This window comes from Nilaparvata lugens, chromosome 9, assembly GCF_014356525.2.
Source record: "Nilaparvata lugens isolate BPH chromosome 9, ASM1435652v1, whole genome shotgun sequence".
Taxonomy (NCBI): domain Eukaryota; kingdom Metazoa; phylum Arthropoda; class Insecta; order Hemiptera; family Delphacidae; genus Nilaparvata; species Nilaparvata lugens.
In genome coordinates, this window is record NC_052512.1 from 18,220,318 (window position 1) to 18,235,921 (window position 15,604).

The 15,604-nt window shown below is 34.7% G+C and overlaps 1 protein-coding gene across 1 annotated transcript in view; it reads left to right on the forward strand.

Annotated features, from left to right (window-relative positions):
* Window positions 1-15,604, forward strand: part of LOC120353064 (protein amalgam-like) — a gene marked incomplete in the record, with an annotated part of 512,682 nt that overhangs the window by 392,776 nt on the left and 104,302 nt on the right. Inside the window, 1 exon segment of the mRNA XM_039435585.1 lies at window positions 7,450-8,004. Coding sequence (XP_039291519.1) covers window positions 7,450-8,004 — 555 coding nt within the window.

The window sequence follows — 15,604 nt, forward strand, 5'->3', positions numbered from 1 at the left end:
GGAGTTGGAGTGGTGAAACGGATTCATTATAGAATTTTTGATTTTTCTCCATCTGTCTTCTGCTTGTACAGGTTGTCAAATAGTCATGAACATTTCAAAATGGACAGGATGTTTTCTAAATTTAATCATGGACTTCCGAACCGTCTCTCTTACTCTCAATCTCAGATGCATTATTATAGCACAGGAATAGAATCTACACTTATACAATATTGCACAAATAAATTTGAATTCTATTCCAATAAAAAAATAAACGTAGCTCAGTCTATACCTCATGTCACAAGTAACCATAACAGATACAAGTTCAGTACAGGTCACAGATGGAAATAAATCGGAAGTTGCAATTGTTCAAATGCTAATTAATAAATAATTATTATTAAACTGAAATCCCAATTGAATGCTGTAAATCACCCTGAAGACTTCTGCTACTCCAAATATTGACCACAGGGTAGACAGCTAGATTGAAATTCGATGAGCGCTACTATACAAAAATTATTTGTCAACCCGGGAATCGAAACCAGTACCTCCTAATTGCCGGAGATTTCATCCAGAGATTGTCAGTTTGGTGTAAGGGTAAGCATTCCTGAACGGCTATTGGAGGTACTGGGTTTGATTCCCGGGCTGACAAATAATTTTTGAATAGTAGCGCTCATCGAATTTCCATCTAGCTGTTTACACTGTTGTCAATATTTGAAGTAGCGGATGTCTTCGGGGTGATCTACAGCATTCAATTGGGATTTTCGTTTAATAATAATTATTCAGTACAGGTAGCAGTTCTTCGAAGGAAATATACATATTATATTGGTTTTAGATGTTTTTGTATTTGTTCTATATTACACTTCTTCTTCTAATATGAATTGAGGTATCATATAAGATACAGTTATAATAAGCATAGAATTAGCTTTTGAAAGGTGAATTGCACGTGTTTGTGGCGCATAAGTCTGTAAGCATCTTCACATTCCAATCAATTTTGAATTGCATTACCCAGATCTTGTTCAACAAAAGGATTACTCAAGTCTTTCATCGAACAATGTTATCACATCAATGTCTTTATTTGTATAATAAATGAAATCAATTTATTGACCGAAGCGGAGCTGAGGTCTTAGTTTAGACTCGATCGGCTTTTATCTGTTTGTTTGTACCGCAGTTACAGTCGCAGTTATTTTCCGATTTGGATGAAATTTGGTATACAAGTTCTTTGAAACAAGGCGCAGAAACCTATGTGTAACGATTTTTGATAAGACCTCCGGTTTTAATGTAAATTGTGCCGCTCTATAATGTGCTGTATTGAATGAATGGTATCGTTGGAATGCTATCGATAGATGACAAGAGTTGTCAGCGGTGAACCTTGAAACGTCTGAGCCGCTCCAAATCATACTGTATTTATTAATAATTGAAGAAAACTTCTCACTTGATTGCACCATTTCTTCCCTTTTCAACACGATATTTCCCTGTTTCATAGATGAATAGTTTCTAGACCTACCGAACCGGCCGGAGACATCACAGCTTAAAGTGCGAGATAAATTACTTTTAACATGAAGAGGAGAAACCCATTTCTCCTTCCACAGTTTGTAGCATAGACACAGACGGACATCCTGCGCACAATTGGATGCGCCGTGTCATGTTGCTTCATGCTCTTGTGATGAAAACATCTCTTTAACATACACAAACCAATATACCTGCTGACCAGTTCCCTTCTTGGAGCATCGCCAGCAATAGATGGAGGGGAGTGTTGCCGCATCGCGTTACAAAGCTCCCTCACTCAGACACAAAAGAAGGAGAATGCTGCTAGGTAGTGAGAGCGATTAGTGGAGGATAGAGCATCGGACCTCTCCGTTTTCGAGATAGAGCCGTGTTAAAAGTAATTCATCTCACACTTCAGTTTGTTAGCTCTTGTTTTCGTTTTAGTATGTGTATGAGATCGGAAACCGACTTGTGAGCATAAACATTCTGCATAGGCATAACAAGCCGCCATAACACTGAATCCACTTTTCATGGAAGACATCATTAGCAACCTCCTGTCATTGTCACCAACAAACCCATCTTATTTAGAATCATTTTCAGTCTCTTCATCGTCTAAATTGCCTACTGCATATCGACGTTAACCGGGAAATATCTCTTATGTGACAAAACGCATTTTTTTCAGGAGGTATAAAAAACTGATTCACTCAAATATCATTTGGTGTATTTCACATGTTTTAATTTTCTTCTGTAACTGAACTCATTTTTCCATTTTCTTATTCATTTTTAATCTATTTCGTTTACAAAAAAATAGAATATTGAACAAAAACCGAGCTTGCAGCACATAGGAGGTATTATTTTGTTGTGAATCTCCACATAGGATAGATTACACATTACACCAATACTGTGAAGTTAGAAAGAATACGGTCTAATAAGCCGGTCTTCAAAATCCACCTGATCCAAATCATTATAGTTATATTTGAAATTAGAATAAATGAACATTTAATTGCAGTCTACAAAGGTAAAAGTTTGAAGTTTGAAAAAATAGAATGCAAAATTGATGACAAAACTGGTTTAATGCAACATAGATACTATAAGTACATTCTAGTATTCGTTCCAAGTTACACAATAGATGTTTAACGAAATTAAATTGATGAATTTGTTCAAACATTTTGATTCAAACACGATTTTTCAAAATTATTATGACTCATTGTAGGATAAGTTATGGACAAAAGTAAAATAATCAATAATGTTGAACACATAATAAACATCAAATAATAATAATAATAATAATAACTGAAAAATCTCTTCATAAACTGCATGGAAAAATTAGTGAGCAAGTACATTATTTCATCGAATCTATTATTCTAAATTATTGATGAAGCTTGGATAAAAACTACAGTTCCATAGTTTGAGACTAAAAAGAAAAACAAAATACAAAAACCTTTCAAGTAAAGGAAAGCTTCAATAAATGAAAAGTTATAAAAACAATCATAACTGGATGGTGTAGTTTATTACCGTAGTATATTCTTACTAACAATTAGTAATTAGATAACATAGATTAGGTACTTATATTGTAGTGCTCAAGCATCGAATAATTGAATACTTTTCCATACACACAAAAAATAATAAGAGTCCAAAAAGCACATGAATAGAAAGTATCAAATAATAATAATAGTTTCATATTGTAACATAGAAACTCATTGCAATATGAAGAATAGCCTCAATGAGAAAAACATGTAAAAATAATAATCATATAAGGATTCTGCAGAATATAAATCAAAATCATGAAAGTCAAAGCATAATTTTTCTGATGTTGTGAATCCATTCTTTTTTTCACTTATAAATTTAAACTTTATAAAAATCACTTTTAAATGAAAATAGAAGTACTTACATAGTAGTAACTAGTTTCGACCTGTTGTGGTGTTGTGGTGTGTGTTTCCCCACCCTTTCCTCCAACCACCTTCCACACCATAACCTTGAGCAGAGTTCACTGTTCAGTCTGATGATGACCACCACAACAGGTCGAAAATAGTTACTACTATGTGAGTACTTCTATTTCCATTAAAAAGTGATTTTTATCAAGTTTGAACATAATTTTTCAAACTTTAGATGATCATATTTCCATATCAAATCTGTTGAACAAGAATGGGAAGTATATTCTGTGCACCTATTTTGATTTGATTTTTTCCTGTTATCAGGTTTGTATGCTAGATTATCATAGAATGAATGATGATCTTTCTGTATCATTGTTTTTAGAGATTGAAGATCTCGATACTTGGATTCGTTTATTTTTAGTGGCGCTTTGTAGAGAGGTTTTGGGGGAGGCAGTAGCTGCTGCTGTTCGCCTCTGTGGCAATACTTCCCATTCTTGTTCGAAGTCTATCTTATAATAGATTTTTCCATATGGTTTGAATTTCTGCCTGCAAATGTCAGTCAAAACTGGATCTCCCGATCTACGTCCTGGTCTGAGTGACACTAGGTTTGATTCTTGGGCTTCAAAGTTTTTGAAGAATCTGTGGTCTAGAACCTTAACATCGTAAGGCGGTTTTGGCCTTGCCTGTCGCATCCTTGCAATGTAGTCCATTGGTGAATTGATAGGTGGGATGAAATATTTTTCAAGTGTCGCATGTACACTGTCTGCTTCCATCATTGTGTGCCCTTTTTGAAGGAACAGTTGCTTTATTTCAATGTTTTTACTAATACTGAAGTCATGGAGTGCACTAGCCAGTACTTTGTTTCTGTTTTGTGCGTTGCAACCATCAGAAATGAGCATTACACGTTTCGAAGTAGAGTTTTCCAGGAAATCTATGATACAAGAGGTGAATTCATTTGCTGATACTCCTCCTTGTCCCTCATGCCATACATAAAGTGTCACGTTACCATTGTAACCGAATACTTGTGGGGTGGACAGCAGCGAAACACCGAAAATTGAGTCAAATCTATTATAATCTACGCCCTTCCTGTGGGGCAATACTTCCTTAAATCTAAAACTTACTAACGGAACCACAAAGTAATGAATCACTTAAAAATTAGATCAAGTAAATGAATCAATTGAAGAGTAAAAAAAAAATTTAAAGTTTTCAAACAAAAAAAAAATGTTTTCATGTTAGTTCAATATAAGGTCAAAGGACTGCCAAGGTACAAGGAGACCTCTTCCCCTTAGAAGGGGACAGAATGGGCAGAACTACGCTACCGGTTGGGTCCGTCCCAGGACCCACAAAATTAAACTACTATTGAGTATTAACAAAGTTTCAACAACAACAAAACAAAATAATAAAAACAATAATTTAGATTATTTCAGATTTAAGTTGGTATAGGACAATAAATACAAAATAGGATGGAAACCAATAAGGACCAGAACTGACACTATTATTCTACTATGACCTTCAATAAATTTCCCAAGACTTTTGCTGGATATATTTGAATTTGATATATTTTTCAAGAAGGAATCGCTGAATTGTTCCTGTTTTACACTGTGGAACTAATTAACTGCTCCCACAATAAATCCACTTCGGGAGTTCAAATTTAACTTCTCGACTTTAACAAACTAGTTAAAATAGTTACGATACTAAAACAGTTGAAATACATCTAATCATGAAATAACACAGCAATTAAAACCGATACATTTGATCTAAAACGGTATAACATAAATTAGAATTTCAATAAAACCTTAGCAAAATAGTTAAAATAATTACCGTACAATACTATAACAGTTGAAATGCATCTAATCAGGAAGTAGCACAGCAATTATAACTGATACTATCGATCTAGAACGGGATAACATAATTATATTAGCATTTCAATCAAACTTTAACAGCCAAAATTTCAGAAAATTACAAGAAATCAAAAACTTAATTATGTGAAATAGATATCTTGTCTCCTACTACTAGAGCAAAATTAGTGAGTTCGCTCAACCAAATCAATCGTTTGTTCTACAAATCATATTAGCAAATGTTGTCTTATTTCACCCTAACTTAATTCCTTATTTAACTATAATCTAACCTCAAATTTAGTTCTCAAATATAATTGAATACATTCTTTTGCTTAAATAACCTAACAAATTTACACTGGAGAAGAACGTGCCGGCTGTAACTCTGAGTGTCACAGGTTACAAAGTTTAAGTTTGAAATTTAAAATAAAAATAGGTTGCTCAAATTTTGAATAATGTTCCTCCGAAAAACAGAAGTGAAAAATAGTTTTGAATTTCAGTCACTCACCCCACACCAACACAATCGCGACATCCATCTCCACTAAGGAACCCGTCCTTCAATCTCGAGAGCTGCCCACTGACTGACCAAGAGCTCACCGAAATTTTCCACAGGTTGTGGAAAACTCTTGGCAACCTGGTCCGTAAGCTGGCGCCCTCAAACGATTCATCAGGGAATTATCAGTCGACAAGAAAATGAATAAGAACATTAATTTTCTTTCCGAGTGACAATTACACAGTGGAAATGTCGTGGATTGCAACCAGGAAGACGGCATTGACCGCTGAGGCAGCAGTTCTGCTGCCTACATCGACCGATGCCGTTCAAAGTACAGCCGGCTATTGTTCTTCTTTACAATAATTGATACCTCTAATCTTATGACTAACTTAAAACTAAATTGTCTTCCACACTCTCACACCATTGTTGAGACTTGTTCACACTTGTAGTTTCTGTTCATAGTACATTGCTGATTCAAGTGTTTTTGGAGCTAAGAGAACACTTTGCAAATCCATTGTAATTACCAAAAAATCTCTATTGCTATTTTTAGCCAACTCCTTAGCAATGTTTTTATCTTTCCTTGCAGCATCCTTTATTTTCAGATAGTTCTGGTAGATGTTGTCTGGAATTGAACCCAGTTTGAACCCACAACAAACATCACACTGGTCTTTTCTTGGAGCATATTTTCGTCCTTCAAAATAGTTTTAAATGAAGTGAGATTTGCAGGAAGGCGATTTTTCTCTTGACACCACTTCTGATAAGTGCAAAACATGTGTGATGTGGATCGAAATACGGATTCAACATAAATTTTTCTCGATGATTTTCTACAGTAGTGACTTGGAACTTTTGGCAGAAGACTAAGCCAATCCTTAACACTGGAAACATCATCCAATTTCTTCTTTTTCCCAGGTGGAAGTTGTTTGGACACATTTTTTTCCTTCTCATCAAGTTGATTTGATTCTCTTTTCACCCATCGCTTATATGAATCCTCTCCAATAGCAAGGGAATTGATTAGAAACTTCCGAAAAACGCGAATTTTTTCACCATCATGTTTGGGAAAAAGTATAATGTTTCTAGAATTTTTCCTCATTCTCTTTTTGGCAACAATCTCTTCATCATCATTATCGTCATCATCATCATCATCATCATCATTATCACTATTATCATTATTCTCTGCCTTTTTCAGTAGAGTCTCCTTCCTTCTTCTACGAATGCCTATATTGCTCACTAGACCTCTCACATAACATTTATTTTTTAATTTTTCCATTTTTCTGTCAGTTGACCGATTTCTTATGATTAATTTATTGTTAGAAAAGTTGTAATATTGTAAATATGGGGACGATATGAAGGTACCTCCTTGGGATACATTTATAAGTCCGGTGTCCCTGGAAACAATGTCTCTATTACTTTCAATGGAGAAAATAATAGATGACATGGATAAATCTTCACAATATACTGTACTTTTCATTGGGGGTGAGTTCTTTCATGATAGACTTACTATTTCGACTACCCTCTCTTGCGAGGGGAAGTGATCTGGTGGTAAAGTGGTGGAAGAGAGAGATTGCATTGCAAGCTTCACTACACTCAGCGCTACGAGTGTCAAACTCCCGAACTATGCTCCTCCAACGCCAGGGCTGGAAGCCATTCAAACGTTCTTAATGGCCCTTCTCATTAGTTTGAAATTTGTAGGCTATTCATGAGCGAGGTCTACTGTTCGCAGAACTACTAGTCAATTGAATCTATTCAATAGTTTTGTAATGAAATTTCCTCCTTTGTTTGTTTGCAGTTCCGCCGGACATCAAGGATGAAGGCACCAGTTACGAAGTGATTGTCCAGGAAGGAGGTGACGCCGACCTGACTTGCAACGCTGTCGGAGTGCCCATGCCAAAAGTGACCTGGAAGCGAGAGGATAACCAAAACGTGGTGTTGAACGGCAGCCACTTGGTCGCCTCACCAGGCGACGACGACACTCGCAAACAGAGTAGCAGCCACTCTGTCGCCTCACCAGGCGGCGGTGACAGTCGCAAGCTGAGTGGCATCCACTTGCTCGCTGCAATGAGAAAGCAGAGCAAGCGGAGAAAGCAGAGTGGCAGCCACTTGGTCGCCTCACCAAAGGATGGAGACACTCGCAATGAGAGTGACAGCCACTTGGTCGCTTCACTAGGCGACACTCGCAAGCCAAGTAGCAGCCAGTTGGTCGCCTCGTCAGGTGACTCACATGTTGTAGGCCCCATCATTCATTTCACCAACGTCAATCGGATGCAGAGTGGCAAGTACGTGTGTATTGCTACCAACGAGGTGCCCCCAGCCGTCAGCAAGCTCATTTCGCTCCACGTTCAATGTGAGTAATCTGTCTTCAATAACAATTTATTCGAACAAATTAAATTAATAAATAATTCAAATAATTAATCTATTCAAATAATTAGTTAATCGTTGCGTCGGCAAATTAATTATGTAACGCCCCTTGGAGGGTTCCTGGTTTTTTGACTTGAATAATGCCCCAGACGGAGACGTCACACATGTATAAAATCTTACACTGAATCCTCGGTGTTGTAATCTCAAATTTATGAGGGTGTGGATGAATGAAAATACGATAAGAAGAAACAATATACAACAAAACAATAACAATACCAGTAACAATGATATTAACTCTTTTTGTGTAGTTGAGAAGTTGATATTGTGCTAATTATTCATATCAAATTGAAAAAAAAAAATTCAAAAACAGATTTCAATGATAGGTAGAAGTATTTTTAGATGGATACCAGTAGTTCTGTGAACAGTAGACCTCACGCAGTATTCTCATCCACAAGTACCTGATTGAAACTATACCTTATGGAAATACAGCGATAGACTGGCTTCTCCACACATCTGTGTAATCACTTGTCAGCTGATTTATGATGAATAATTCTATAGTCTGATTTTTACTCTAAATTGGCGTATGAAGGAGGCTCCTTTTTACTTTCCTTGCCCTATTACCATAGGTAAGGGAAGTATTGCTTTCCGAAAAAAATTAAGGTACCCCAATTTCTAAATTTCTATACGTTTCAAAGTCCCCTGAGTCCGAAAAAGTGGTTTTTGGGTATTGGTCTGTATGTGTGTGTGTGTGTGTGTGTGTGTGTGTGTGTGTGTGTGTGTGTGTGTGTGTGTGTGTGTGTGTGTGTGTGTGTGTGTGTGTGTGTGTGTGTGTGTGTGTGTATGAGTGTATGTGCCTCTGAGTACACGATATCTCATCTCCCAACCAACGAAATAACTTAAAATTTTGAACTTATAGTCCTTACACTCTAAGGATCCGACACGAACAATCTCGATCAAATGCAATTCAAGATGGCGGCTAAAATGACGAAAATATTGTCAAAAACAGGGTTTTTCGAGATTCTCTCGAAAACGGCTCCAACGATTTTGATCAAATTCATACCTAAAAAATTCATTGATAAGCTCTATCAACTGCTTCAAGTCCCATATCTGTGAAAATTTCAGGAGCATCGCCAGATCTATGAAAAAGTTTGACTTCAGATTCCCAATTATCAGGCTTCAGATACAATGTAAATAAAAAATTTTAACTGGAAAAGATTGAGCATAAAAATCACTACAATTAATGTTCAGTAGCATTTTCACCTACAATTGAAAATAAGCTCAAAATTCGAGAAAATAAGATTATTCAATTGCAAACTGTTGGCAACTGTTTAATCATTCACTATGAAGAGATAGCAGACTTCGTGTGTCTAGACTTGAGATGCGCGAGAACACTAGCGTCAGTTGATCAATTTTCATAACGGCAAGGGAAGTTGTGTGAGTGAGCCACACCAGATTTTCAGTTCTGCGAGTGAGTGAGTCAGTCAGTCAGTCAGTCAGTCAGTCAGTCAGTCAGTCAGTCAGTGAGTGAGTGCCATTTCGCTTTTATATAGATTAGAACTGAGTTAGACTCACTTTAATATGTCAGCATTAGTTGAATAAGAAGAATTTATGCTATTCATAAGGAATGCTGACAGCCAGGGTGGACTCACATGTGATACAGTATCCCACAGTTTGTATCGATGATTTGCAACGCGTTGCACTGCACCATCTAGCGAGACAACTTGCAACTACTTTAAGCTTTTCTGTTCCTGATTTCTCGGTGCCTAACTTTTATTTTGGGTATTTAACTGTAATTTGGACAACTTAGTAGCAAAAGTTACAACTGATAGGATTTTGTGAGATGTGAATAACTATTCGAATGAGTTTATATCTAGGTTTTACTGATTATCTTGTGATAAATTGTATTTTTATTTGCCACCTCTCGTCAGAGAAAGGTGGTGATAGCAGAAGACCCCTATACATGATCCAACAGACTGTTAGCAAAGTAACGATCCACTAAAGAAAACTTATACGAATTATCCCTGGTGACTAAATATCACAGCTGATTTTCCAACCTGAATATTTATTTAGTCACCAGTAAAAGAGATATTTTGTACAACTTCTCCTTAGCGGATTCTTACTTTGTTGAAAAATCAATTTAACAAAAGCTGGTTAAATTTTAACCATAATTAATTTCACAAGAACCAATTCGAGAAGCCGTCTTTTCAAGAAATCCTTCTTTGATTGGTTTACGTGAAATTAATCACGGTTAAAATTTAACTTGCTTTTGAGCAACCGGGCCTTTGTTATCAGTTTTATGTGTGTGAATTAATATATTATGATACCTGATTTGGAGAATCATTGTCTTGTATTTCCTGCACAGATATGGACAATGGTTCATTGAGAGATAAGGAATATTAGATAATACAAATTTAATTACCAACATTACAATCAGATATTATTCCTGTATAACTTCTTCACCAAATCTCTCATATTCCTGAAGGAGTCGAATAAACCTACTTGGTTTATACACTAACCATTTCTATCAAGTCTGGAATCTTGTTAATTTGAGGTGGAATGAAAACAATATTGTCAGTTCCAAATAATTAATTCGAGCCAAACTCAAGATTCAATGCGCTTGAGCAGTCAGTGCCATCTTCAGTGGTCTTTTTCGGTTTAGGGTCTAAAATTTGTTGTGATTTTATCAGAAAATCAGTTATTTTTCATTTTTGAATAGGATTCCCAAATCACCCATCTTCTAATTTTCCTTTCAAAAGAAACGTTCAGCTTTTTCCATACTTATAACAACTGGAAGCATAACAAATTCAAATTTTGACCTAATGATGTCTTGGAGGATTCAAAATAGGCCTATAACCATCCTCGGTAGATTAAGAATCTACATGCAAAATTTAAAGTTAATCAGTCTAGTAGTTCAGACGTGATGATGCGTCAAACATAATTTTTCTATCCCTTACGGGTTTAAGCCAGTTCTTTCCTTTATTATAGTATAGATTACTCGGTACCGTCCTTTCATTTTGAGTATTTAAATGTAATTTGGACAACTTGTGGGAAAAGTGACAACTGATAGGATTTTGTAAGATGTGATCAAGAATTTGAATGCGATTTTATCGAGGTCTTACTGATCCTAAAACACTGGAACGTGAGATGAAGTTTATTTTGTTAAACACATAGGAATCTGAATCTCTCTCTCAATCTGTCTATCTCTTTCCTCTTTCTCTCAATCTCTCTCTTTCTCACTATCTTCTCTTTCTAGTCCCCAGCATATGACTTGTTTTCACGTGTCATAAACTACAATAATGAAAGGAAATTAGACGACCATATGAGACATGCACTGATAACACTTGTTGTTCTATTAAGCATCTTACTCGTGTAAGATATAAATGCGTCGTGTAATGCTTTCACTGCTTCGTCACCTCTTCATGACGAAAATGAAAATAATTACTAACTAATTACGTGGATAATTGACCGAACAAAGTGAGGTCCAAGATTCAAGTCGACAGTTTGGCATTTCTCTTAATGTTTGAATGTTTAAATGTTCAAATGTTTATATGTTTATAATATGTTTATATGTTTATATGTTTATATGTTCATATGTTCATATGTTTAGATGTTTATATGTTTATATGTTTATATGTTTATTTGTTTATATGTTTATATGTTTATATGTTTATATGTTTATATGTTTATATGTTTATATGTTTATATGTTTATATGTTTATATGTTTATATGTTTTATGTTTATATGTTTATATGTTTATATGTTTATATGTTTATATGTTATATGTTTATATGTTTATATGTTATATGTTTATATGTTTATATGTTTATATGTTTATATGTTTATATGTTTATATGTTATATGTTATATGTTTATATGTTGTGGAGCGTGATTTGAAGGCTTCACAGATGTAGGGTGAATCTTGTACTGAGTCAATGGTGTAGCGGCTATAAATTTTGTAATTGCGTGTGTGGACGCTGAGTGTACACCAGACTGATCGATTCACTACAAGATTCAATACAATTGTCGGAATCGCGGGAGGCCTAAACGCTCGCTCACCCTTGATTCTTCTAATGACAAATTGTATTGTGATGAAATTTTTATAAGTAGTGTAGCGATCGCTAAACACTGAATACGGATACCTTAAAATTATTACCTGTGAAGAATGAGCATACAAAATCATACAGGTCGAGCAAAAATCCCGATGTAGATAATTTACGGGACTGCGTCTCTAATAAGTTCTGAAGGATTAAAATACGGTATTTGAACCAAATATCGTTCAGAATATATTTCGAGAACAGAGTCTTGTCGGGTTTTAAACTCTATTGTAGGAATTTATATGATCTATGGCTGCCACTGCTGTACAATTGATGCATTCGCTCCAAAGTCGAGGTAGGTAACAGATAAAAGCTGATGTATGAGCAGGTAAGGACAAAGAATAAATATCTCGATCTGACCCCACTCGCTACATCCACTTAGACCTGTTCCAATATCCAGCTCAATTCAATTATTTCAATGATCGTATTCGATCGGTTCTTGATGATATAGAACGTATCAGACACAATAATTGACAGGCTTAAGAAATAATCGAACTCAGAAAGCGAATTAACAAAACTGAAATATATTACAATAAAATATGTAATCATACAGTGCAGGTTCAGAATTTGATTTACAGGTTGATAATAATTTAGCATTAACAGAATAGTTAAAAAATTTCTTGTGCTTGCATGATACCATGCGTGATTCAACAGAATTTTACAATTGATAAAGTTTAACAGTTTTGAAAAAATAGTGAGAAAAAATGAATTATAAAATATTTTAAAATTGCTCGGGGTCGTGGTTCAGGCAGCGGAGGATAGTTAATCAACTACAAATTCTTAGAAATTAAATATGAATAAATTCTAGACTCTTAAATGCTAAAGCGCTTGTCGGCGTGGCCAATAATTTAACGAAGAAAAATTTATGTTTTTCTGCACTGAAATATTTTCGAAGCGTAGATTGGGGCCCCTTATGACTTATAACTCACGTGAAATTCCTTGGTAGTCGTGGTTTTCTTCTTTAGATCAAAAATCGTTTGATCGGCGGCAATCCAGGCTTCGGTTTCAGCACGTGGGGAATTTTAATTTAAATATCTCCTTCACCGAATTAATTAAGGGATAATTTACTTCAAGCTTTTAAATTTATCGATTGATGAGAACAGAAATTTACGAATAACAAATAATTGGCCTAAAATATCGGCTCACAAATAGAACATTTAAAATCGAACAAGAAATTTTCACAAATAGGTCTTTGGTAACTATAAAAAGAGATCTGCACGGTGAGGATTTCAAAAGGGAAGTGCTGCTCTTTTCTCTAAGCTTTTAGGCTAGACCTTGCTTCTCAGAATCTCAATGTAATAATTTGCATAAAAATTTGCCATTGGTAGAACGCTTGTGACGTAAACATGACGTCAGTGGCAAGTAGTAGAATACAATTCCTTTAATTACAATAATAATTTAATTTATGTAATCCTTAAAACTGCTTAATCTTATAGACATAGTTCCTCTCATACAATGTACACGTGCTAGTGTAACTGATAAGGCAGGGTTGGTGTCTGATAATAGATTAACATGTGTTGCTTTCAAACGATCACCGTCTTGGTGCTATTTCTATGCACTGTGATTGGCTTAGACCTGCCATAGAGATTTAATTACCATGTGGTTCAGTTGAATTAAATTATTAATAAATTAATATTCTTGTACAATTTTTATTAGGTTTGAGATTGTTATAAATAATTTCTGCCATTTTATCAATAATATAATTTCATGCTATGACCTATTTAGTTACAATAAGACCTGACATATAATATAATTTCTTAAATAATAAATAATTTCAACAATAATACATACATTTTATTTTTTATTTTGAAATTCTTGATCCTTTATTGATAGTTTTATAATTTTTAGGAATGATATTTTACCTTGCATGAAAACCGGCATGACATTTGACAATGCTTTGAATCAGTCAGCTGCGTTCGAACTGTTTTAAAAACATCTGATCGATAGTAAACAAAGTGTAACCTCAAAATCAGTGAGCGATTCATAAATAATTTGTGCTTTATTCGCAAAATAATTATAATTTTATTGAATAATTTTCCTAGAAAAATATTCAGTACAGAACGGTACTCTTATCTAATATACAGTTATTGATAAGTAAGCTTTATCGCTCGGTCGCTAACTATTCCTTTAGCAAATTCCTTCATTTTAAAAGGTAATCACAATTTTTCTCTCTTTTCATGAGATCTATTTGAAAGATTCATCACACAAAAGCCCCCAGGATATTTTAAATAGGTAATTGGGAGACGAGTCGAAACAATGACTATTTGAAAAATCCGATATTGTGATGAATACACTATTTCATCTCCTTACTTCTACGAAAACTCAACACTTAACACTAAAAACAATATATCGTGCACTTTTGGCTACGAGAAAATAAATAATTGATTGTTCCTTCCATTGGATACAATCGAAATACAATAATTAATGAGGTCTCTTAGGATCCTTCATTAAAAACAACTCCACAACTTCCATTCATGGGTGGCTTATGAGCAGACCCATAACTATAACAAATATACAAGATTTCACATATTACTTCTTAAGATTTGAACAGTATTTGCAACAAATATAGACTTTCATCATTTTTCCATAGTTATTACAGGTTTCGACTCTTTGGTTTGGCTTTTACATAAATTGGGTGAGAGTGTGATTTTACTTCGGTGACTTGACAATCGTCTACCGTTTGACTCGAGCAATTTCTTATTTGCGCTTAGTACGTTGCGTACAAACAGGGTTACACTTGAAATGGCTTTCTTGATTTTTATCAATGTTGGTTACAAATATTAAGTCCTTAAGATTATATTTATCAATTTGAATTTCAATTCATGATCTTTTGATGCAACAGTAATAAATTTCACATTTGAAGGTAAGAATTTCATTTTCTTTGGAGTTTTTTAGAGATACATTCATATAACACAGAACATGCGCATTTCGTGCAAATTAACATAAATATATATTTTTTTTTTGTTTGTGTTTCTTACTTATAATTCCACATTAAATAATGGGTTACAATAATTAACTAACGATATTGCTTTGATTCTATTAACATTGACTCTAGGATTTCGTACACATTGGTTGGTGGGACGAAGAAAATTATCGAACAGGCGTTGGTTCTAAATAGATTTTTCTATTGATTCTGTATTTCAAGGTTAGGTTTACACATTTTTTCAAATAAACTTTGTTTATTTTCTTTCCTCCTATTCACTGCTAATTTCATGTTATTTCTAATTTATAATTATTTTCCGTGGATGCTATGATTCTTGTTTCTATTTTTCAGTTGTGCAGATGATACCAGGCGATTGTTTCGGTGATGACTCTGACACGAGGTGGATGGCTTGATCAGGTTGGTAAATTCTTGAAGTTGTTTTCAGTTTTATTTCTTGATTTGAAGTTGATTTCGGTTTCTTCATTTGAAGTGAATTAATAATATTTCCTTATTGGCTGAGATGCGGCGAAGTTTAGGCTATGTTGATTAGGCTGCAGTAGAAAGATGC